At 37.4% G+C, this 24,335-nt stretch overlaps 1 protein-coding gene across 1 annotated transcript in view; it reads right to left on the bottom strand.

The window, feature by feature from the left end:
• Nucleotides 1-707: 707 nt before the first annotated feature.
• The window catches only part of METAP1D (methionyl aminopeptidase type 1D, mitochondrial), a 74,057-nt gene continuing 50,429 nt past the window's right edge, over nt 708-24,335 (bottom strand). Inside the window, exons 2-10 of the mRNA XM_054562346.1 lie at nt 18,799-18,956; nt 16,727-16,876; nt 14,948-15,096; nt 14,343-14,385; nt 10,367-10,530; nt 3,570-3,667; nt 2,220-2,267; nt 1,271-1,349; nt 708-1,143 (exon numbers count right to left, since the gene is read on the bottom strand). Of these exons, the coding sequence (XP_054418321.1) occupies nt 1,065-1,143; nt 1,271-1,349; nt 2,220-2,267; nt 3,570-3,667; nt 10,367-10,530; nt 14,343-14,385; nt 14,948-15,096; nt 16,727-16,876; nt 18,799-18,956 (968 nt within the window). The 3' untranslated portion in view covers nt 708-1,064. The remainder of the gene's footprint in view (nt 1,144-1,270; nt 1,350-2,219; nt 2,268-3,569; nt 3,668-10,366; nt 10,531-14,342; nt 14,386-14,947; nt 15,097-16,726; nt 16,877-18,798; nt 18,957-24,335) is intronic.

Genomic DNA, 24,335 nt, shown 5'->3' with positions numbered 1-24,335 from the left:
AACTCACTGGCTCCAGTCCTGCTAACTAGGCCCTTGCCCTAAAAAATTCCCGTGTCTCCTCCAGCACCACAGTGCTAGAGCTCTGTCCACTGTCCAAAGGGGACCGGTATGGGGAGAGGTTAGTTTAGGGGCTAGACCAGGCTGGGGCTCTTGCTTCAATTCCTAGTGCAAAAAACGGACCAGCGTGTGTGTGTGTGTGTGTGTGTGTGTGTGTGTGTGTGTGTGAGAGAGAGAGAGAGAGAGAGAGAGAGAGAGAGAGAGAGAGAAGTAACCTCTGGGATGGCACTGCAGGGCAAGATGAAGACCTCGGAGGAGAAGCTGCAGGGGACCAGAGAGTCATGTTTTTAGATTGATAAAGCCCTGCAGAAGGGCCAGATTCCAGGATCCACAGGCCAAAAAAAAAAGGTTTGGTTTGTAACCAACCCTTCCATTCGAGCTGATGTTTTCATTGCAAAGCTGCTATGAAGGGGAAAGAACTGAAGAGCTGGGGAGCAGCTGACCTCTGGGAGCGCCCTCGGGGCCAGCCAAAGTAGGATCCACAAGGGAGAAAAAAGAGACTTTAAAAAAATTCCAGCTGACAGCTAGGCTCGAGATTTTCTTCATGCGTGCGCTTGTGAAAAGTTCAGAAACTCAAAAATTAACCAACTACCCTCTTCTCCCCCAGTAGTATTGTCAGAGACAAGGAGCGCAGACACAATGGGTTTAAGAGGTGCAAGCTTTTTACTTGGGCATTATCAAGACAAGGGAAAGAGGCAAACATGTACCTCTAGGAACCCCTTGTCTTCCAAATGAAGGCGTCCCCACACCCCTGCAGAAACGTTTCCCGACCTGGGAAGCCGAGTCCGCGCCAGGATCAGTTTTTCGGCAGCCGCGCCGCCAAGCAGGGCTTCGGATCTGAGTTCCTAACTGCCCCCAATCCCCACCGGGTTTTTCAAGGTCCCTTTAGGTACTAGGTTGGCTGCTGCACGACTTGCACTCCGCCCGTTTCTCCTAAAAGTTCTCCAGCTGGAATTCGGCAATTTAGGAGGAAAGGGGCCCAGCCTCTGCGACGTGGGGGCCGCTCCTCAGGCCTCATGGGGCAGTTTGGTCAGGATCTGAGCGCCCCCCGACGTGATGACAACTGTGTGCTCGAACTGGGCGGACCTGAAACACAGAAGGCAGCGGTCAGGACCCGCGCTAGCACGGGCGGTGCTGGGAGCACAGCTCGTCAGCGCCGGGACGAACCTTCCCTTCCCACACAATTTGAGAGCAACTGGGCACAAGCAAGCACCTTCGGTTGTCCAGGGAGACCACAGTCCATGCATCCTCCAGGACCTTAAATTCAGGGGATCCTTCGGTTATGATTGGCTCTGTAAGAGGAAAAATATTTACTGGAGTGATTTAATCAGGTTCTTGTCAAACATTGTTTCCGCTGATTGTCAAAAAAGAATAAGAAGGTTCCCCCCTCCTCCTAAGTACTTCCCCCACGGGTTCATGTTGTCATATCGCAAGGGCTGATAATTGATGTTGCTTACATAGTATACTACAAACTAAACAGTAGGAAGAGGAAACGTTACGGCATTCAAAATGTATGAAGTTGCCTAGTTCGTAATTTTTTAGAGGAAAAAGGGCATTTTAATCAAGCCTTAATTAGGACCCTGTGGATAATAACCACCCAAACACCAGTTCCTCTTATAAATACCAGTGAGTTTTAAAAAATATTTGAATTTTTAAAACATGCTCAAAATGTTCATTAATCAGCAAATAACAATTTTCATATTTCACTCTAATTGCTTCTCCATTAAGTCCCACAGTCAGAAACATGATGCCTTCCGGGTCTTAGGTGATTGGAATTTGGTGGTGACACCGATCACATGATCAGTCAGAGAATACATGCCACTTGCTAATGGAGAGCTAGGGACATAATCACCTCCAGTTACTGGGTGTTAATGAAAACACACACACACACACACACACACCCCCTCAAAACCCAAATACCACATTATGTTGGTAACAGAATTAGAGGTTGGAGGGCTGCCGTTTCCCAAATGTGTCAGTAAGTATCTGATTCAGGAAGATGGGGCTTGAGGATATTATTTAATCAGATTTACTATGCATCTGAATTATTTCATTATGCTGATTGGCTTTATTAGTCCTTCACGGGACTGCCTGGCCCAGGCCAGCACTTCCGCTCCCGCTCGGGGAGCCACGGATCTCCGAAGTGCAGCTCCGGCACTGACCTATGGTGAAGGCCATTCCCTCCTCCATGAGCAGATCGCTGTCATTTGCTGTAAAAAATAAAACATGGGGTAGGGGGCGTGGGAGTGGGAAATAGAGAGAAGAATAAAGAGAAACAGAATTAGAGGAATGGGGCTGCTCAAAAAATTTGGTAACTTTTTTTTTCTCTTGGGATAGAAGGGAGGGTGGAGGTTTCTAGAATCCTGGGCGCTGGCTACCAACCAGGAGTTAAACACTGGGCTCCTGGGTCTCAGCCTTTGCATTTCCTGCACTTGGGGTCAAGGCCTGGCAGGGATAGCCTGGGTATTTTAGACACTTGTCAGGATCCCCTCTTCTCCTGGCCGCTTGTTATGAGGTCGCCTGGCTTTGCTGTGTCCTGAGCCTTGCAAACCACCCCCACCACAAAGAGAAAGACATTTTGAGCAACAGATGCAAAGGTAAGGCAGCCACCTGGGGGGGTGAGTTGCAATAGGAGGCAAGGTCAGGGGTGACTTCAAACAACTCCAAGTACTGGATCTGGGTAGAGCCCATGCCTGTGAGGCCCTGTCTGCACTTCCTCCTGGACCTCTTCTGAGCTCCCTCAGGTGGAGCTCTTTGGTTCAAGGGGAGTTCTGCCTGTTGCCTCTCTAGGGGTCTTCCAGCAGGTGGGTTCCAGGCAGGAGTTCTTCCAGGGACTGCTCCTACCCCACCCCCAAGGGGGCGCACGCCTGCACAGGGTCCTTTGGTCTCACTGTAGGTGTGTCTCCTCTTGGGGGTACTTCAAAGGCCTCCCTGCTACCCTGGTGCCAACACCCCCCCCACCACCACACTGCGGCCCACCCCTGCCTTCCCACTGTGAGGTGCACACCCAGGCAGTGAAAAACAGGAGATTCTGGGGAAGGAACACAGGGTGGGTATAATCCAGAAATCACTAAAGAGTACATGCTGCTAAATACATCAGCTGTCAACGCTGTGTAGGATGTAATGAAGTTTAACCACAACAGTCAGCAGTCAAAGAAGGGCGTAGAAAAAGGAAACAGAAAACAGTCATGTGTGCATGCTGCTGGGGCACTGATGCAGTGGCGTTTTGTTTTCAGTAACTTTTCCTAGACAAATATTCCTTGTGCCTTCCAGCCATCAGTCTCCAAGAGAGGACACAAAGCAAAATAAACCTTATTTTGGGAATGAAACTACTGGGCTCTAATCCAGTAACATAGTAATGTGCTGGTTATGATTAAATACCCATTTGAATTCTAATTTTGCATCTACACACACAAAAGGATGATAATGTGGATTCAAAGTTAGAGTTTCAGGAGCAAAACTGCCTTATCCAGATTCCATTTAATAAATAGCTCCCAAATTAACTTTCTTACCATGATGCCAAATTTCAGGATGTCCATGAAAGTAAGATCCTATCCCATGTCCCACAAAATGTGGACAGACTTGAAAACCATTCTGATGCGTTATGTGGCTTTAAAAGTGACCAAACAAAAACATTTAATTAAATTAGATAAGTTTTAAGTGCATGCATAGATAAGACAAAGTCATTTTAAAATATTCTATGAAAAAGAAAAAATCAGTTATATTTAGAGTCAGATAATAACAATATTTTTACTATTCTGGAATAAATTAAACAAAATTTTTTGCCATTGCTTGTAAAATTCCCTTTGAATAAATGAAGAAAAAGGTATGTATCTAACACAGTAGTTTGCTTCATTTACCTTAGTACAGCACCCAAACAAGACCACTTTTAGACAACAAGCATACACGCACATATAGATCCATATAACAAAGATACATGCGCATCTAATGCAGGTTGTAAAAACTTGCCTGGTGTGTATGGGGTTTCATAAAAAGGCTGTGCAAATTACTACTGATTTAGGAACCAGAGGGAAAAAATGTACAATCTAGGAATGTGACTTCCTACTTCTGTAGTTTCCTTATTCTGGTCTATTTCAAAACATGATACATTTTGCCAACAGTCACACTCATACAAAAGGTCCAATCTGTTTTGTCCATATTCTTGAAACACTCCAAAACTTTGTGATCATTTATGATTCCCCCTCAAGACCTACACCATTAACAGAATTCATAAAGAATGCTTTTTAATCACTGTGACACTTTAAAGCTAGTATTATGATTCCTAATTCTTAATGCTTCATTCGTTGTTTCTACATGCAAATCATTTGGGTCCCATCTATTCTGTATACATAAAATATGGCACATATACCCCAACCCTACAAGGTTAAAAAGTTGTTTTTGAAATAGGTGTGCATGTTTATTTCTGGGAGTGCCAGAAAGGTAAGAACATATATACTATTAACAATTTATATTTTCATGTGAATGAAGGGTATAGTGCCTGAACCCTAACCATAACAATGGAATTCTTAACAAAATCAAAGTTCTGAGATCCCAAACTAGAGTTTCCAAAAGACTCTCCATTTAGTTTAACATAACTCAAAGGCACTTAGCCAGCATCTTTATGAGCATGTCTTGTCAACATACTTTTCTCTCAACATTTTTAACCTTCATCTCCAGACCTGTAAAATATCTTCACTTAGACCAGGATATCACAATAAACAGCAGCTGGGTAGACTCTCACTCATATTTAATTTCCATGTAACTGATAGCACTGAAATAAGTAAGCTATGCATGTGCTGAGAACAGGAATTATAAGTCAATTTTTTATCTAAGTTGTACCTTATGGTTATTTCTGTGTGTCTTGGTACTTTGGGCAGGAGGTTAAACAAATTTCTCAAAGCTTTTCTATTTATACCACACAATTTCTGAATAGAAACTGAGGGTGGAGAGTGAATAGAGGGTAGAAGAGATATTATTTAATATGGTATAATAATCTAGATTTTTTTAAACAAAAATGGACTCTACCTAAACCTGTAAGTTATGTTACTTTGGTTTCAATAAACCTCAGTGATTCTAAGAGCATTCAATATAAACCATTCTATTTTGATTTCTTTAAAAAAAAAAAACCAACTAGTTCTTTTTTAAAGGCTCTAACTGATTGGCAGCCATCACAGCTACATCTTAAATGTACGTTACAACGGCAGTCTTCATTTTAATTTCCAATGAGAGGAGAGGAAGAAAGCCCACTCTGAAAAACCACTTGGGGTCCCTCCCCCCATCATACCTCTCACTCCTCTTCATAAAAGAAGCTGTGCGATTACTAGGTGGCTAAAGATATCTGAGTGCATTCTCCTACAACAATTTACTGCCTGGATCCTGCTGGAACTTCTGCTTATAGGAGTACTAGTAAATGTATATGTCATGAAAGCAAAGGTGAGAGGATTTCACAGCCGTGTGGAAAGAACCGGACAAATTTCCTTCACTTCCTTGGTTGAGCACCTATCTCAATGCCTGATTCCCAGGAGCTAAATATGCACTTCTGTGTGCTTTTCAGAGTGTTTTCCTTTTGGATTGGTAGTTAGCTTTTTAACACATATCTATAGGGACTAAATGGGATAAAAATCTCATCAATGTTCCAAATTGCTATTTAAAAGAGCACCCCTTCTATTGTTTTGGAATATATGAGAAGCACAAGATTTATTTACCTAATTCTAGGGTTTAACTAACTTCATAGAGACAAGCCAAGTGATTTGTAGTAGCAAATGTCACTCTAACATGAAGGCAAGAACTGGTAACCCCAGCCGTGGCATGGCAAGGTGAAGCATGTGTGCTTCTTTTGACTGGAGTGTTGGGAACATGGAAACTTTTAGATTGCTATTTAAAAGCACACCTCTTCTATTATTTTGGAATACATGGAAAGCTGGGTGGGCGGGGGTGCCCAAGAAGTGCCGTAGGTGCTCCCCAACACCAGCCATCATAGGGCCCTGACTATTTCTGAGCATAAAGGTCTTCTTGCCTTGGACATTTCACCAATGAAGTCTGCCTTCTCTATATTGAAATCTACTGAAAAGAACTCTCCAGGTATTAGCTCTTCTCTTCTGATTTTTTTTTCTAACTAAAACCGCTCTAAAACAGTAGGACACGTCTGCATGAGCCTGAGTACATTTATGATTTGAAGCCCTTCATATGGAATATTTGGGGAAAGGGAGAAAGGGAGAGAAAGAAGAAGACATATAAAAGTAGTTTACAAACTTACTTTTAAATTATACTATATTATTACAGTTCATGTTTTAGTTATAGTTTATAGTTGAAAGAGAAATCTCTCTTAAGAAATTTCATCTTGTGACCACTTTCTTCAGTTTAATTCCCTTTCATAAGGCAGTTTTCCTTAACTGAAGTACTGTCTGGATAAATTAAAATTCTTAATATATTTCAACTACATTTTTATGACTAAGAATACATTCCCCAAGAGAGCAGAAGGTACTATATTTAAGTACATACTCTTCTAAAATAAAAAATGCACATGGAAATAGTTTTATTACCATTTTTACATGAATCCAATGAACAACACTACTCTCTAAATGGTCACACCTGTAATTAAAGGATCTCAAATGGCATCTGATTTTCTAAGTTATGAAATTTTACCTTAATGTTTCCAGACTTTTATTTTAAGCAGTACTCTTTTAATGAAGGAATGCACAAATCCAGGGATTCTCTCTAATGACAAGGAATGTTTAAGTATAATTAGTAATATTTTTTGAAAGCCAACAATTGCTTTCCAAAAGAATAGTGCATTTTTTTTTTGTTTTAAACTGGATCACAAATTACTGTATTTTCTTACAATAGTCCTGAAATTTTATTTGAGGTTTTCTGTTACTGAAAAGCAGACATGATGGGTTGAAATAAAAGATAATTTATTGCAATGCTTACTTTCATGTGCAAAGAGAAGCAGTATAATTGTAATTTACAGTAGCTGTCAAGAAAAATCCATCACAGATGACATTAAAATGACTTATTTTGCCTGAGCCACTTATTGTTTAAATGTGCATAATCTAATAGAAAGAGATTATTTTTAAAAATCTGCTTTATATTCTCCTAAATTAATATCAAAACATATACTTATGAATTAAACATTAAAAAGCATTTATTGATACTTTCATCATGACATTTACAAGCATAAGTTTAAATTATTTTTGATTGAACTGTCACATATTTGTGATGCACAAATCTACACATTCACAATATTCTCATATGTGCAGATCATAGCATCTAGAGACAATTATAAAAATACAGATTTAGAAATATTTTGAAGCAAATGAAGCTACAGTGAAGATAATAACACACTGTAATCCAAAGATCACTAACCCTCATGAAACAAAAGGACACAGAGAGAAGAATACTTTTCATTAAACTATTTTGGCAAATACTTTTTCAGAGATATCCTATCCTTTAGGTTTCAGAGAATTTAAAGATTTCCTGTAAAGACCACTAGGTTTTTGGTAACATAATACTAATAAAAGATGTTTGACTGTTCTTTTTCATGATATATCAATAGAGGGAGGCTATGCAAAACATGGTGAATATCTTAAAATAAACAAGACTGAGTTGAAAGACGTTTGTAAACCTTTGGTCTGTAATGATTCGAAGAAGTTTTGGCAAAAAGGTGGAGACTGCTTCTGTATTTACTCCCCTGAAAGTATGCCTGAATAAGAAAAGGTGAGATAATAGATGTCCGGAATCAGAGGCTCCATCCATTAGAGCAAACATTGGTTAGAACCTGGGCCAGTTTCCTGTCCGTGGCAGACATAAACCATCTAAATAATGAAATGTACTAGGGTAAAAGTAAAAAATTCATTGTCTGTTATTTTTTACATAGTTTTGTAAGTGCTGTTGTTGGGACTGATCTGGTTTTCAAAGGACTGGTACATGCAAATCCAAGTCTGCAAAAACTGACCTTTGCATCTAAAGAGCTAAAATCCAATGTCACTTTCAATTCTACTCTTCTCTTTTTTTTATGTATCTAGAATTAATGCAGTGAATATGTAATGAAATGCATTATCCTACATGGAGATTTATCAGATTTTCCTACTGAATGCTATGCTTTGCTAGTACTAGCTGGAATTCACCTGCATGTTGGTGTGGCGTGTGGCTCTTTTTTGTAAACAGTTAAGTCGTACACAAAAAAAAGGGAACAAAGGTCAGCACCCAGCCGCCACTTGAATGTGAGATTTTTCTTTTTATTCCCCTTGATGTATACTAGGCTCTGTGTTATTAGTCTTAATGATGGAAAATTGTAGTGTTGATACAAATCTTTTTTTCAAAGTAGTAGGCGGGAGCTCCATTTGTTAGTAAGTTTTTTTGTGACTAAAAGCCACGGACAGTACATTTATGTAGCAGTAAAAGGCCTAGATGCTCTTTCCATAGCAGAGCTAATTATTCCTACTGTGACCTTACTGATCTAGCCTGTTCCTAGTACATCTCATCTGCACGCCTGTTCCTCTGTGTAGATGGTGTCAGAGAATATGAAAAACCCTATAATGAAACCATTTTCATGATGGAGAAAGGCTACTGGAGTTGCACTTGCTACAAAGAGGCTCAATTATATGAGTAATTGTGATAATTTTCTACATTCATAGCCTTCAATGGGGAAAAAAGAATGAGAGCCACAAAGGAAAATTACTTTAACAAGAAAGTACAGAGAGTAAAAATGGAAGAAGAGACAAAAAGGGGAAAAAATAACCAGAAAAAAAAGTTTAAAAAATAGATCTGGAGGGAGGAATAGCGAGACAGGGAGAACAACAGAAATGCTCAAAAGCCCATGTGCAGCTGTGTTGCACAATTAAATTGAATTTTTTTTCTGCAGTTGATGAATGTGACTACTGCAAATGTGCCTCTGTAGTTAGCTATCATTTGTTGTTCCGTGACAGGAAAAGGATAATTACCTCTCAGAGAGAATCAAAGGCTGACATGCCCTTTAGACACAGCCATGAATGCAGAGCTCGATAGAATGCTTGAATAAGAATCTAGTGTTCTCTGCCCCCTTCTACTGAAGAATAAATTTTGTTAAAATGCAAGAGCACCACCAGTAAATTTGTTGAACCCTAGGTGTTCAAAAATATGAGGTACATCTATCGACTCATCCCATTTGCAAAAATAAAACTGCATTTTGAATTCATTTCTATTATATTCATGGACAGTAAGATAGTGAGATATGCATTAAATTTCTTTTCCCAGTAGGGGTCTGATTCAACATTTCCTATGAAAGAACAGAGAGACACTATCCTTTTTTCCCAGGCTAGTTAGCCTATAATTTCAAACTGTCAAAAACACAATTTTGTTCAAAGTCTTCAATAAAAGCTTCTCAGATATAACCCAAAGAGATTTTACTAAAGTTTGATTCAGACACTGTTACAATATTTTTAAAGCCATAAATACATTTAACTGATATTTTACTGCCTTTTTTTCTTAAAGCATTTGAAGGCTTATGAAGAAAAAAGGCATCATCTTTTCAAGGTGACTAAGCTGTCCATCCTTCAGACAAATGGAAAGTATTCAATGGTTCATATTAATGAGAACAGTACTTTAAAAGGTACTGATGTGATCATCTTTAACAAAATGTATTACTTTTACATGAAAACATATATTCTGCATGTCTACTTCAAAACAGTTATGGGGGAAAAAAGATCTAAAAGTAGGTAACAGATTACAAAGAAAAGTCTTGAATTCAGAAAATACACATACACTCAAAAAGCAAGCACAGAACGCTGGGTGGAAAATAAACAACGGTTTACAGAAAAAATGAACCAGACCAAACAGGACAGAAGATCACCCTTTCAGGCTTTTTGCTAATCCACTAATTTGAATGGTAATGCTTGCTTGAACCAATGCTTTTTCCCTCCAGATCACAGGAATACAATTTCACTTCATTCCTTTATAAAATTTTGCTTTTCTCCTGTATCATTATCCAAGTGCTGGGATGCTTAGTCCCTCCTTAGGTACTTTCTTCCGTGTTTGGTGTGGTTTTGAGTAAAGGAACGCTACGGACCAACGTGTCAGGCTAAAACAAAAGCAGTCCTATAAATATTGCTTGCTGCTTCTATAAATTTCATTGCTAACCTGGATATGTCACTTTTTTTTAATCCTTTTTTTAAAATCCAGGAACAACACTGCAACCTGGCAGTTCACATACTGATATCAGACTGAAATGATGGTTCTGAATCATAAAACATGTCATCAACTTTATACCAAGCCACCAATAACCTTTGTACCATTTGCCAACCCTCCCTTTACTTGTCAGTGTAAGGCTTACCTGATTGTGTTTCCAATTACAGAGAAGGGAGTCCCTGCTCTGCAAGCTGCAATTGCTTCATCTCTACATCTCCTGGCGACCGCCACTAACTTTTTACCACATTCATCCACGTTGCCCACCAAAAAGGTTTCAGAGGTGTCTCCATGGTAGCCATTGTAATAGACCTAAACACAGGCAGAAATTTCAAAATACGTCCTTGTTTAAAAATATACTCTTCCAAAGTACACATTGGATTCATTTATGTATTTGGTACATTCATATATTTCACCTTTCCAGAATTACTAAGTTTACCTACAAAAAAAAAAAAAGATATGCTGAAACTTTGCAAGGATTTAAAAGATGAAGCCATGAAAATATTACAAAGTTTTAAAATAAACAAGTGACTAGTATGGCTATTTCATCATTATGATCAACAATGCTCTAGGAACATTTTGATTCCTCACTTCATTTTTGAGAAGACAAAACTATATATGCAAAAATTAGTTACCAAAGACACTGACCCACAGTTACTATAATAGGTTTAGAGAAACCAGAAATATTTAACATAGTGAACAGTTTCTTCAATGTCTTGAAGATAACTGATCTTTTATTTACCAGTTCTATACTTGTAAGTCATATATAATGACAAGAAAAAATAAGATAGACACGTCAACATCATAACAAACAGTAGGAGAATTTAACTTCAAGAACTGAAATGGCTCAATATAGACTTGAAGAATCTTGCCTGGAAGTGAAATGTTAATTGAATGTTCCAGATAACAGAATGTTAACAGAAAACACTACACATCAATATTTAAAGACTTAGAATATTCAAAAACAGTGTTAAGAATAAAATTATAAAAAATATAACTTCAATAATTCAGCAGTTCCTGATGGATCTTGAAAGATACCAGATTCAGTATAAGAATCAATAATTACCAACCACTATAATAAATATAAAAGGCTAAGAAGACTAGTTGAATATTGATCCATTGATGTAACATGGAACTTACTATTTTGCATAAATTTGCTCTATGTAATTATTTTTCACATTTCTCTTTCTCATGAAGTAGAATGCAGAAAATGTTACAAAAATTTACCTGAGCTTTCTGTTTTAATACTGAATTAATGTCTTAAAACTATATACAATTCTGCATTTAAAAAGAATCCTTTTCCACACACTTTGAGGGAAGTAGGAAAAGTCTTTATTATGTCTTTATTTTAAAAGTTAGGAAACTGCCCTGGCCAGGTAGCTCAGTTGGTTAGAGCATCGTCCTGATACACCAAGGTTTGCGCGTTCAATCCCCAGTAAGGGCACATTCAAGAATGAACAAATGAATGCATAAATAAGTGAAATTAAAAATTGTTGTTTCTTTCTACCTTTCTCTCTTTCTCTCTCAAATCAATAAATTAAAAAAATTTAGAGTCAGAAAACTGAGGTAGATTGTCTAAGATTAGTGGCAGAATATAGAAGTAGATCCAGATTAATATAATGCATTATTGGCTTATAATCTAGTGTTTTCTCTACTGTAGCAAAGTACTGTAATTATCTTGCAATAGAAAGCATTTTATACATTTATTCCCATTTGCAATCCAAGAAAGTACAAGTTTTAATTTCATATACAAGTATATTATATTTACAAATAAAAGAGTAATTATTAAAAATCTTCTAACTGAATGCTTGTATAACTGCTATTTAAGTACTATGGGCATTGCATAGTCTATTTTTTTTAAAAATTCAATGTTTAAGGGGAAAAAGTCTATTTTCTGTAATATATACTAGACATAAACAATTATAAAATAAAATAAGTATTTTCTAATAAAATATAGACACTAATATAATAAAATATAGACTATAATAATGGAAACTTTCATTTTTTTTGCCATTAAGAAATTATTTGAATGTTTAAAATGGAAGTGTGTATTGAAAGTCTTCAGGAAACTTAGAAAAGGCATGGAATATTCTCTTTGAACACACTGACATTGAAAGTGGTAGGGAAGAGTATACTTAATTTCATTCCAAGCAGCAATATTTTATTAGGAAGTGATTAGGTGACATAATAAATGTAAAACCCCCAAATCAGGTACAATCCAAAAGAAAAGTGTATCATGAAAAATATTTCATTTCAAGTATCTTTCATAAAATACCTCCTTCTACATGATTTTGAGTTGGAGAGATATCAACAGAATACATGTGAAGCAAATGTTCAAGTATTTATTATAAGTAAGATGAAATGATATAGGAAAGGATGTCTTTCCTATATCAATAAAAGTATCTTTGGCTATATCTTCACACACATTTATATGAAGAAAAAGGTTGAATTAATTTGACCAAAAAATATGACTGAAGTCAATTACTGGATGCCAATTTCTACCTCATTCCCACTCCTACCTAGGTCTTGTGGTCTGGATATAGAATATCTATTATTAAAAATATTTCCTCTATACCCCTATGTTCATTGTAGTGCTATTTACAATAGCCAAGATTTGGAAACAGCCCAAGTGTCCATAAGTAGACGAGGGGATAAAAAAGCTGTGATAAATTTATACAATGGAATACTACTCAGCTGTAAAAAAGAAGGAAATCTTACCTTCTGTGACAGCATGGATGAGCCTAGAGAGTATTATGCTAAGTGAAATAAACCAGTGAGAGAAAGACAAATACCATGTGATTTCCCCTAAGTGTAGAATCTAATGAACAAAATAAACAAAAATAAATAGAAACAGACTCAAAGATACAGAGAACAGTCTTGACAGCTGTTAGAGTGGAGGGGATATTGAGGAGCTGGGTCAAATAGGTGAAGGGATTAATAAAAAAAAACCCTCATAGACACAGACAATAGTATGGTGATTACAAGAGGGAAAGGGGGGTGAAGGGGCAGAGAGTAAAAGGGGATAGATGGTGACAGAAGGAGACTGAACTTTGGATGGTGAACATGCAATACAAGATACAAATGATGTATTACAGAATTGTACACTTGAAATCTATATAATTTTATTAACCAATGTAAGTCCAATAAATTCAATAAAAAATTCAAGCAAAAAAATATTTCATTAATAGAAACTGTACTCCTTGAATGCTATCTCAACTAGTTTTCATCAGATGTATAAATTATATTTATTTAAAACTTATTTATTAATCATCAGATATTTGGAATTTATTTATAATCTATATAATCCAAAGATATATCATTACAAAACTTCTTAGCAAAATGAACTGCCAAAGCACAAAGAAGCCGAATCTGAGAATAGTCAAGAGCTAAGAATATTAGAAAAAGTTTAGAGCTTGTACAGTTTGAAGGTCCCATGTTAAATTATTTTGGGTTGTTATTTAGAAGAAAGGCTGTTAACCATTTGGTGAAGTTCAGAGAGGAAACCACTCTGCTTGTATGCCCTGAGTTCAAGGCTGTCTGTACAAGAAATGGAACACGATGCTACCTTCAGGGATTTTAATAAATCTAAGGCACACTGCTAGCAAAAGAGTTGCTGTCCAAATAGACTGACACACACAGGCCAACGTATCCCCTAATGACAGAGTAAGATAATGACAGGCCCCACTCAAAATCAGCAGGAAGAGGAAGATCAATCTTGGCAGAGTGAAGGAAAAATGCTGGCTTTCTTCGTGTTAGCTCATCTCATACATATCTAGCTTCAGCAGCTGCCCAGTGCTGTGGTGCTCTGCATTAACTACACAGTGGATCAATAACAATTACACCTTCTCAAAAACATGACACATAGCAGGATTGGGTTGACATTTCACTTAGGCCAACATTGATCTCAGTGCATCTGATTCCAGCCCTAAATTCAAGTCAGGCCTGGGTTTACTTGGAATAAACACAGAGTTAAAGACAAAAAAGGAAACCAGCTGCTTGCGTCTGGGTCCAGAAGTAAACAGCACTGCCATCGGTGCAGTTCATATTTTCAATCCGCTCTTCTTCCTGTTGCTACCAGCAATTCTGAAGTTGATCAAAGACTATTTTTTATATGATTTACTCACCGTGACATCAATGTTGATAATATCTCCATCCTGAAGAGGTCGACTGAAACATAAACAGGAAAAATGGTGATAGACAGATCTCAATAAAAGGAATATAAAAATAAATACCTAATGACTGCTATCACAAACCCAATAAATTGCAATGATAATTTGGAGTAGAGGAGGAATGAGTGAAATAACTATATCTAATCCTTAACTTATGTTAGTCACATCATATAGTAGGAGAATATTACCATTTATAGGTCTACTATTCTTAAAAAATGTACTTACTAGTTACCTTAATTTTGCAAAGAGCCAAAATAATAGTTGATAATCAATATTTGCCTACATTTGGATTTTTACCATTTATATGGTTAAAATATAAGGAGATAAAAGAAGTATTTAATGCACAACCACTTTTTGGGGTTACATACAGCTTTAATATTAAATGGGGTATCATATCCACTTAGAAGCAAAATACTTCAAATTTTTTGTTTTACCATAATTAGCTTCAAAAGTTTGCAGGTGGGTTTCAATTAAACAATAGTGTTTTTCACCATATGTTATAGATCTTAGTTTCATGTTTTAGTTTCCAGAGGAACAGTATGTTATTAAGCAATGAATACCTGTCAGGAATACCATGACATAGCACGTTGTTTACAGAGGTACAAACAGATTTTGGAAAACCTCCATAGCCTAGAGGTGAGGGATAGGCATCATGACTGATGATTTCCCGATGAACAAGAGCATCTATCTCTTCAGTTGTCATGTCAACCTAAAATATTAAATAAAGAAATTGCTCAGTGACAGTTGAAGACATTTCCTGTATCTATTGACTATGCTTTTAGCTACAGAACTTCCAGGTGAAACTGTATAAATCTACTGTGATAAACTTGTGATACGAGATGTTACTTAATTATAATGAACATTAAAATCTTAAATTATGCCTTTTTGACAATCATTTAGGTATACGATGGTGTTATAGACTGTTAGGAAATGGCAATTTTAAACTCTTAATATCTTTTAGATCATTTGTGAGTCATTAAATAACATGACTCCCTTTTAGCCTGAAAATTTCAAAAATATGTACTTAGGCAATTCCTTCTTCTCCCTCAATGGTTAGTAAGTATGCTGGGCTAACAGAAGGATATAAATAAATACTCAAAAGGCTCATCAGTTTAGATGACAAAACCTGAAAAGTAGGTCAATCCATATGTTTATACCTCAGAGAAACATTACATGGGCTTGGCAGCAAAGGCATGGAGATTATGAATCATCATTTTAAAAAATCAGACTGATACATTTTTTACAGATTTTAAAAAAATTGACAGTTTAAAAAAAAGTTATTATTGATTATTTTAGGGAGAGGGAGAGAAAGAAAGAGAGAAAAACATCCATATGTTGATCCACTTATTTATGCATTCATTGGTTGATTCTTGTACATGCCCTGAGTAGGGATCACACCTGCAACCTTGGTGTATATAGATTACACTCTGAGCAACTGAGCTACCTGGCCAGGGCCCATTTTTTACAGATTTGATTTTCACTGATGTTGATTTCTTTCATGACTAAATAAGTCAGTGTGTTTAAAGAATATTTTTCTCTTACTAGAAGCTATCCAATTGTTCTCAAACCAAAAGAAAACTATAACTGAGCTTTGTGAGCACATGAAGACTATCTTCATAAACTCATGAATAAAATTCGAAAACAAAATCTTTTATTAAAATTAACTATTCAATAATTTTCTTTGTGTTATTTTATGTTCAAATTATGTTTAGTTATGTTGCTATAACATGTTTATGACACAGATGATACCTTAAGTAATTTCATTGTTGAGTCTCACTTCCTAAATTCCACCCACGTTTTTGAACCTACAGGCCCATATTTTCTTTTGTGATCCTTATATAGCAGAGTATTTTAGATTATTCTGACAGAACTAAATCTTGTATTAAGACAGTTGTACATAATAACATTGCTCTATTACCCAGCTTTGTGTACCCGGTCTGATCTTTTTTGCAGAGCAAATGCAAGAAAATAGGAGACAAAGGCTGAGGCAAGCAACTCTTCAGGCACATGAAAATAACGGAAATAATGTGGGGAATAAAAGCAGAAACTACAGGCAGGAGGAAGGGGGCAAAAGTCAAAGCTGGCTGCCATTGATCAACTTGGATAGGCTGATTGAGCCCAGAGCATCTCCAGAATTCTGCAATTTAAAATTGAGTTTGGATTTTAAATAATCTCCTGAATAAATACATAAAAGAATTTAATCCCTTTTCCTCATCCCGAGGCCTTACTTAATTATTAACAAATTAGATGTGTACAAAAGAAGAGTTAAAATGGGAAACAGGAAAAACAAGAGGATTTGTTGCCCCTTATATAAGTCTTGAAGCTTGGTGAAATGCCACCTTTAAACTCTTCCCAGCCAGGAGGAGGACATGACGGGCCAGCTGACAAGCTTGACGAAGCCCTTGAATCTGATCTTCATTCTTAACTTCTATGCTGTCTCCCCAGTCGGGTACAATGCCTGTCGTCACATAGTCTGGCTTCTTTATGTGCTTGAGGAAAAAGGATTGAAAACGAAGATCAGAACCCAGTGTACGACAATGGGATCATTTTTTCGGACACAACCTCCTGCTTCATGGAGCTCTGCCCTTCCTGCCGGAGCGCCGACCTCCGAAGCCAGCACAACAGACCCTCCAGGCTGCCCCCAGTTCCTTCCCCTGCCCTTTTGAACTTAACATTGCCTGTTAGTGCTGTTTCTGGATGGTCTGTTAACCTCACTGTGCTTTGAGTCAAACTGGACTGAAGTAGACTTCTGGTCAAAACAAACAGTAGTTTTCTTCCTTCTCCCAACCCTGTTAGAACCATACTGTCATTGATGAAAAATAGCACCAAGCTTCCAAATTGTCAAATGGCTAATTAAGAGCACTTTCATCTTCTTAACACAAAGATAAAATTTATGCAAAAGATAGCTCACAACACCCTCTCTTAATGAATATATGTAAAAGGCTGACTGTCAAGGCCACTGAAGCCCATTACATATACACTTTCTTACCCTTCTCAACTGTACCCAAGCTAATAAGGGACTAGAAAATAAAAGAAAACAGCCTTTCTTTTTTAAGTATATAAAAAATACCAGGAACATTTCTCTCATTTGTCAAAAACTGACAAAGTAACCCCCAAAATTCAACTCTGATTACCCCTGTAGAACATTCTCCATCACTTAAATCCATGGGCAGTATTCAGAAAATAAACACTATCTTACACACAGAGCTTCCTCAATCTCAAAGTTCTGCACGGCTCTTTATAAACTACTTCTGGAAACTGCTACATAAGCCTTGTTGAATGGTACCCAGTAAGGAGTTGGGGACAGGAAGCTGAGAGACATAACACTATTCAATTGATATCACAGCAACTCCGGAGGGGCACCACACAGGATTTAAGGACCCGCCCTTATTCTCCTGTTCAGATGGGCCTTTCTGATGCGGATAAGCCATTGCCTGCATTGCCACTGCATGAGCTCTGGATGGGCGTCTCTCCACTGCAGCTCTCGCACTGGTGGCACAAAAGCTCCCAGTCTCCCCGACAGACTGTGTGCTCTTGTCTCTGCTTTGTGATCTGGCCAGGTTACGACAGGCAGAAGGACTATTGGATTGTCACTGAAATTCTAAAACAATACATTCAACTCTCCAGAGATTTCTTTTTCTTTTCTACCTAAGAAATACCAGGAACATACTTTGGGCTCTGGTAGCCTGTCTTGTCAGCCCTTTTGTCACAAAAATGGGTCGGTCACTTACCTTCAGGAAGTATATATACTTAATATGGGTTCACTGTAAAAAAAAATGCATACAAGGGGGAAAGCAGGTGATTTTTTGTGACAAATCCATATTTCTTTCAGCTATTCTCATTCTTCCTAAATAACCCACATACCTCCTCTATATTGCATTTTTAAAAAAGGATAGGTTGTCTTCCCACAGAATTGTAATTTCTGGAAAAAAAGGGACAAATTCTCTGAGACAAGATGTTTAATTTCCCCTCAAGGAGATTCAAAGAGAGCAGCGTTAAGAAAATAAAAAGTATAAGAGCAGGCTTCAGGTAAAGAAAAAATCTAGTGCATTAGTTTCAAGTAATCTCTCTTGAATGATCCTAATTTTATAATCATTTTTTCCTATAAAAAAACCTATATACATGTAGTTTTATCTTCATGTTAGAAATTTAATATAGGAAATTTCATGATAGAAATTTTAATTCTAAATAAACTAAGCAGTTATAAGATCAGCTCTTTATTTTAAAACATTGGTATTATAGAATTGCAGCATATTAAAACTTCTCAAAGCATAATTTAAAATCACAAACCAAGTTTTGAAATTATGATTCAGACAGCTTAGAAATCAAAGGTGCAAAAACATTTGATTGGTTCTGCAGCTAACATTTATCTTGGCTGGAAAAAAGCAGCAGATAATAGTCAATACAGTACCTTAGGGACTGGATGAGCTGAAGAAACTGTAGCCGGCAAAACTATACTGTGTGAAGTATCTCTTTGTCTCCGGAAAAAGAAATTTCTGCTTTGTTGACTGCTTGACTGCTTGTGTAAGTAGATATGATTGAGTGGTGAAGAGAAAATTCTATAACAACCTAGGAGCAGAAAGAGACATATTTTAAGTAAAGAAAACCTAACACAGTGCTAAATTTTAAGATGTTGCGTAGTCACCTATTAAATCATTATTCCAATCCTTTACTGGCTCAAAAAGGAAAAGCCCCAAATAGAAAAGCAGTGGCATTCTGAGTTCTAATACAATAGTAGCATGGCATATTTATTAGCTAATACTATGTTTACATAAATGTTTGACAATGGAAAACTCTACTCTCAAGGGAAACAAACATATAGAAACATCTGCTGAGCACCAGGTCTGTAAAAAAGAACAATTTCTGCAAGGTACCTTATGCAGCAATGTCATGGATGACCCTAGATTTAGGGCACCGTTTGGGTGGCTTTTCATCCTTTAAAGCTGTGAAGAGTCATGGACAAATTGCCAGCTGCACTTTTTGCCCTCGATCGGATTACTACTCTGTGTTAAGTTCATGTGCAGTGAGGCATCATACTGAAATTCATTGTGATGAGTGCTCAAGTCAAATAAAGACTAGATAGCAAAAATGTAGGGTGTAACCCCTAAAGAAAATGAATATAGTGTCTCAAATTACCCGAACAGGAATTTTGAAATACCTATCAATATTTTAAGTGCACATATCCTTTGACTCAGCAATTCATTCTCCTAAGACTTTACCTTTAAGAGATTATACAATGATGACTATAAGAAGGTGAACACTACTGCAGCATTGTTTGTGGTAGGAAAAAATGGGAAATAACCCAAATGTCCATCAGGAGGGGACTGGTTAAATATATTATGGTATATCTACACAACAAAAATCTATGGACCTATGAGTATTAGGGAGAAGAAGCTAAATCATCTCTAAGTATTGATATAGAAAGAGGTCACAGTACTTTGTTAGGAAAACAGCAAATGCTGAACATTATGTATCAATCCCATTAATGTAAAAAAATTATATACCTATAATATTTCTGAAAATCGATATTCATCAACAGTGGTTATTTCTGGGGCATGTGTGATTGGGGCTATGGATGAAGACTTCTTGAGTCATTTTAATTTCTTCTATAGTGTTAGAATTTTTAAACCTCTCACTTGCATAACTTCTATAATTAAAATAGTAGTTTAAAAAATCCCCAACATGTTATAATTGCATGTCAGGAGTTGGCAAACTACATCTCAAAGGCCAAGTCTGGCCTGCTGCCTGTTTTTATATAGCCCACCACCTAAAAGTGATTTTTATGTTTATAAATGGTTGAAAAAACTCAAAATAAAAATATTTTATAACATGTGAAATTATATGAAATTCAAATTTCAGTCCTCCTAAATAAAACCTTATTGAAACAAAGCTACCCTTATTTACTTACAATTGTCTGTGGCTGTTTCTGAGCTACGGTGGCAGAGTTGAGTAGTTGAGACACATCTGGCCCTTAAAAAAGCTGCAGACTCCTGATCTAAAACACTGGTTCTTAAAATGCTGTTCCCAGAACAGCAAGATTAGCATTGTATGGAAAAAGATGCAAATTCTTGGGCCCCTGCTGATTCAGAAACTCTGGGATGAGGCCAGCAATCTGTGCTTTAACAAGCCCTCAGGGTGATTCTGAGCACACACAAGTTTGAGAAGTACTGGCCTAGAGTAACCTTTCAGCTGTCAAACAAAATGGAAACATGTACTGCAGATGAGTTCTGACCCCAAAACTCAAGATCTCTAAGTTTTTTAAGAAAAAAAGAGCTGGTGCCAACAAACCCCAATGGTCAGTGATTGAGTGTCCTAAGTTTTACTCAATTATGTTCTTCCATAAAGTTCAGTTTAATATTATTGAATTAACCTTACAGAAATGTTATTTTTAATAATTCCAAATACTGGACAAAATATCTATCATATCGCCTTAAAAAAGTAGCCCAAGGTATGTACATATTCTCTAAAGTTTGTAAAGTACAGTGTTCCCCTACAGACACCACTATTCCAAGATTGTCAAGTGATATCTGAGTGTCAGGAAAAGCAGGTGATTAGAAAACAGAAGTCTGGAGTTTCATCTCAGCTCTATCACTTGCTAGTTGTGTGGTCCTGAACAAGTTTCTTCTTTTGGGTCTCAGGTGAGAATTAATTGGAACACAGAATGGGTAGCACCTTACATTTAGTAGATGCCCAATAAATGATGGTTCCTTCAAGAACACCTGGAAAGTAAAATAAGAAAGAAAACATGGGTGCTGGCTGGTGTGGCTCAGTGGATTAAATGCCAGCCTGCAAATCAAAAGGTTGCAGGTTCCATTCCCAGGAAGGGCACATGCCTGGGTTGCTGGTCAGTTTCCTAAGTTGGGGGCGTGCAAGAGGCAAACCATTCATGTATCTCTCACACATTAATCTTTCTCTCCCTCTCTTTCTCTCCCTCCCTTCCCCTCTCTCTGAGAAATAAATAAACAAAATCTTTAAAAAAAAGAAAACAAAAAGAAAACATGGGCTCTGCTACAGCTTCTAATACTAAAGACTTATGTGTCAATTACTATATTAGGCACTTTACATATGTTATCTCATTAGTCTTCCAAGAACCCTATGAGTTATAAAGTACAAATTGTTACATTCCACAGCTGAAGAGTGAGGCACACAAAGGTAAGTAACTTCCCTGGGGACATACAGTAAGCGCCAAAGCGGGGGGAAAGCAGGCTGGATTGTTCCCACAAATTATATTACTTTTCTCACATGCATGAGAAAAAATGAGCTAACACACATGGAAACACCCAGAAAGTGTGAAAGGAACCATACACTATTAAAAGTTACTACTATTAATTATTTTTCCAGAAGTAGTAGTGGGTTGACCTAATCCATCTGCTCTCTCAAGGCAAGCTCCCTTTGTTGACCAAACATATGATTCAGTGAGAAGTTGGGTGGACAGTCTGTGGATATGGAATAGAAAATCTGGGCCCCAGCTAAAGCAAAGCAAAGACTCAAGTGGAACGAATCTATGACTATGGGCCCCCTAACTGCATTAGTAGGTCGGACCAAAGACATATTTTTCTGAGGAAAGTGTGTTTATGATACTATTAATAATAAGAACATTGATAGAAATAGTAACGATAATAGTGGTTAACATTTAACGGCCACATTCTTTAAGTAAGCACAGTGCTAGGTGCTCTACATACATTAGCTCTTATCCAGTGTGTCAGGTGGGCAGGCAGCTGTTGTCGCTATTCTACAAATGAGGAAATAAGGCTCGGCCTCTGGTTGATGGGTCAATGGCTGGCTCTGTCTCAGGTCCTCTAGGTCCACATCCAGGGCCGTGTCTGCCACCCCAAGCTGCCTTTCAGCAGCAGGGGCTCTAGCAGCCAGCATGCTTTGCTTTAGAATGTGTTTTTTTAGGAAATGAATTTTGAGGAAAGCTTTTTTTTAATCATGAAAAAAAATAAATACCATGGAATGAGCCAACATTTAGCATAAAGGTACTTCCCATGAAAATTCTTAGAACTGACTTAACTGAGAAACATTGTGGCAGTGAAAATAGCATGAGCTTTGAAGCCAGTCAGATCTGAATGACAAACACTTCTGAGCCTCTCTTTTGTCACCTCTACATGGGAATAGCAGCGCTTTCCTCTCTACTAGGATGTTGTGAGCATTAGCTGAGACAACATGTATATGTAAGCCATCTTTAAAAAAGTAGGCGCTCCATGAATGTTAATTTTGTCCTTTCCTTTCTCAATTCTTTGACATGTTTACCTTGGACCTCTGCATTTATTTATTCTTTTATTCAACAACTACTTACTGAGCTCCTCCTATATGCTATAGAGGCGAGGTGAACAATGTGACAAAGTCCTTGCTCTTATGGAGTTTATATTCTATGGTGGGATGCAGACATGAGGCAAACAGATATATTAGATTATATCAAATGATGATATACATGATGCAAAGCAGGCCAGAGTAACACACCATTGGATGGCACGTGCAAGCTAACTTCTACTCCAGCTCCAGCCAAGAGCTAATTCTGACCTTGAGCAGTAACATTAACAGTGAGCACTGGCTAAGAGCTTACTGGTGCCACAGATGCTACCAGTGACATAGCATGCTTCGTGAAAATAAGGGAGCGGGACTTCATAATCTGTGAGTTCCCTTTTAACTCTGACACTTTTGCCTTCATTCAGCAGCATTTGATCATCATGCTACATTACAGGTAATGGGATGATATAGACTCTAACCAGTTTTAGGACTCATGAAGATTTTTTTTTCAGTGTGGCAGATAACACAAAAGAGAGTTCATCTTTATCAGTATCACTAAGTTCAAGTACATAGTCATTACAGAGGAAATCTTTTCTATGTACTTAAACTTAAAGCATGAAGTCATCAGGCCTCCTCAGGGATATCAGGATGAGGCTTCTGAGACAGTCACTTCTAGGATGAACAGTATTGCTAATGTACCTGCTTTTACAAACGATGGGCTCACTGCCAAAAAGACGCAGGCACATCCACACATGACAAACATTGGAAACAGCCTGAATATATCCAGTTTGTTAACAATTACGGTTCAGCAGTGTACTCAGCAATTCCACTTTCATAAGATACTTTCTTATGTGAAGCAAAATCTTTTCTTTCAGTCTAATAAAATGACATCCTATAAATGTTACAAGGTAATAGGATAATAAGGTACCATACCATTTTATTCCACTATTCATTACGAACCAGAAAAAAAACTAGTGTTTTCGCAGGTGAAACAAAGAAATGAATTAGGTCAATATGTGCCTTTTGAAGATAATGGTCCCCCATTTAACGTGGCCCCAAAAAAGGGAGGGGGCAAGATCCTCAACTTTACCATATCGTAATTAACAAATTTCCTAAATGCAGAATGAACAAAATTAAAATCCCCTGAGTGAATATCAGTCCCAATGATATTCAGGGTCACAGGTTAACTAACCTACAGTATCCGCTACAGATCATTCTATAAAAGGCTTGCTGAATTTCCTATAGTAGGCACTGTTTCCTTCTAAAAGCACTGCTTCGTACACTTAAGACTAGTATAAGTTATATATCAATTATATGTCAATTTAAAAAATAAGTAAATAAATACATAAAAGCATTGCTGATACCTTCTTATAACTACGCCTTACTTCCAACTGGCTACTTTCAACGTTACACCTAATTTGATGCATGACATCCATCGTGAGATGCAGACACACCAGCGAGGTTTCCATCAGCCTCAGGGATGGTCTCTTGTCTCTCCATCTCTGGGCACCATTATTCTCTCAGGACACACAGCACATCCTCTTTTGTTAAAGCTATTTCTGGGAAACAAGGTTCAGGTGTGTCCTAGTTATTGCAAGGGGCAAGCTGACTAATCTGAAGGTGAGGAGATGTCAGTAGAAAACCATGAGAAAACTCATGAGAGTGCAAGAGCCGCAGATCTGCAAGGAGCTGCTCTGG

This window comes from Pteronotus mesoamericanus, unplaced genomic scaffold, assembly GCF_021234165.1.
Source record: "Pteronotus mesoamericanus isolate MK-2021 breed Mesoamerican mustached bat unplaced genomic scaffold, CSHL_Meso_final scaffold_651, whole genome shotgun sequence".
In the NCBI taxonomy this organism is placed as follows: domain Eukaryota; kingdom Metazoa; phylum Chordata; class Mammalia; order Chiroptera; family Mormoopidae; genus Pteronotus; species Pteronotus mesoamericanus.
This window is presented reverse-complemented; position numbering and strand designations above follow the sequence as displayed.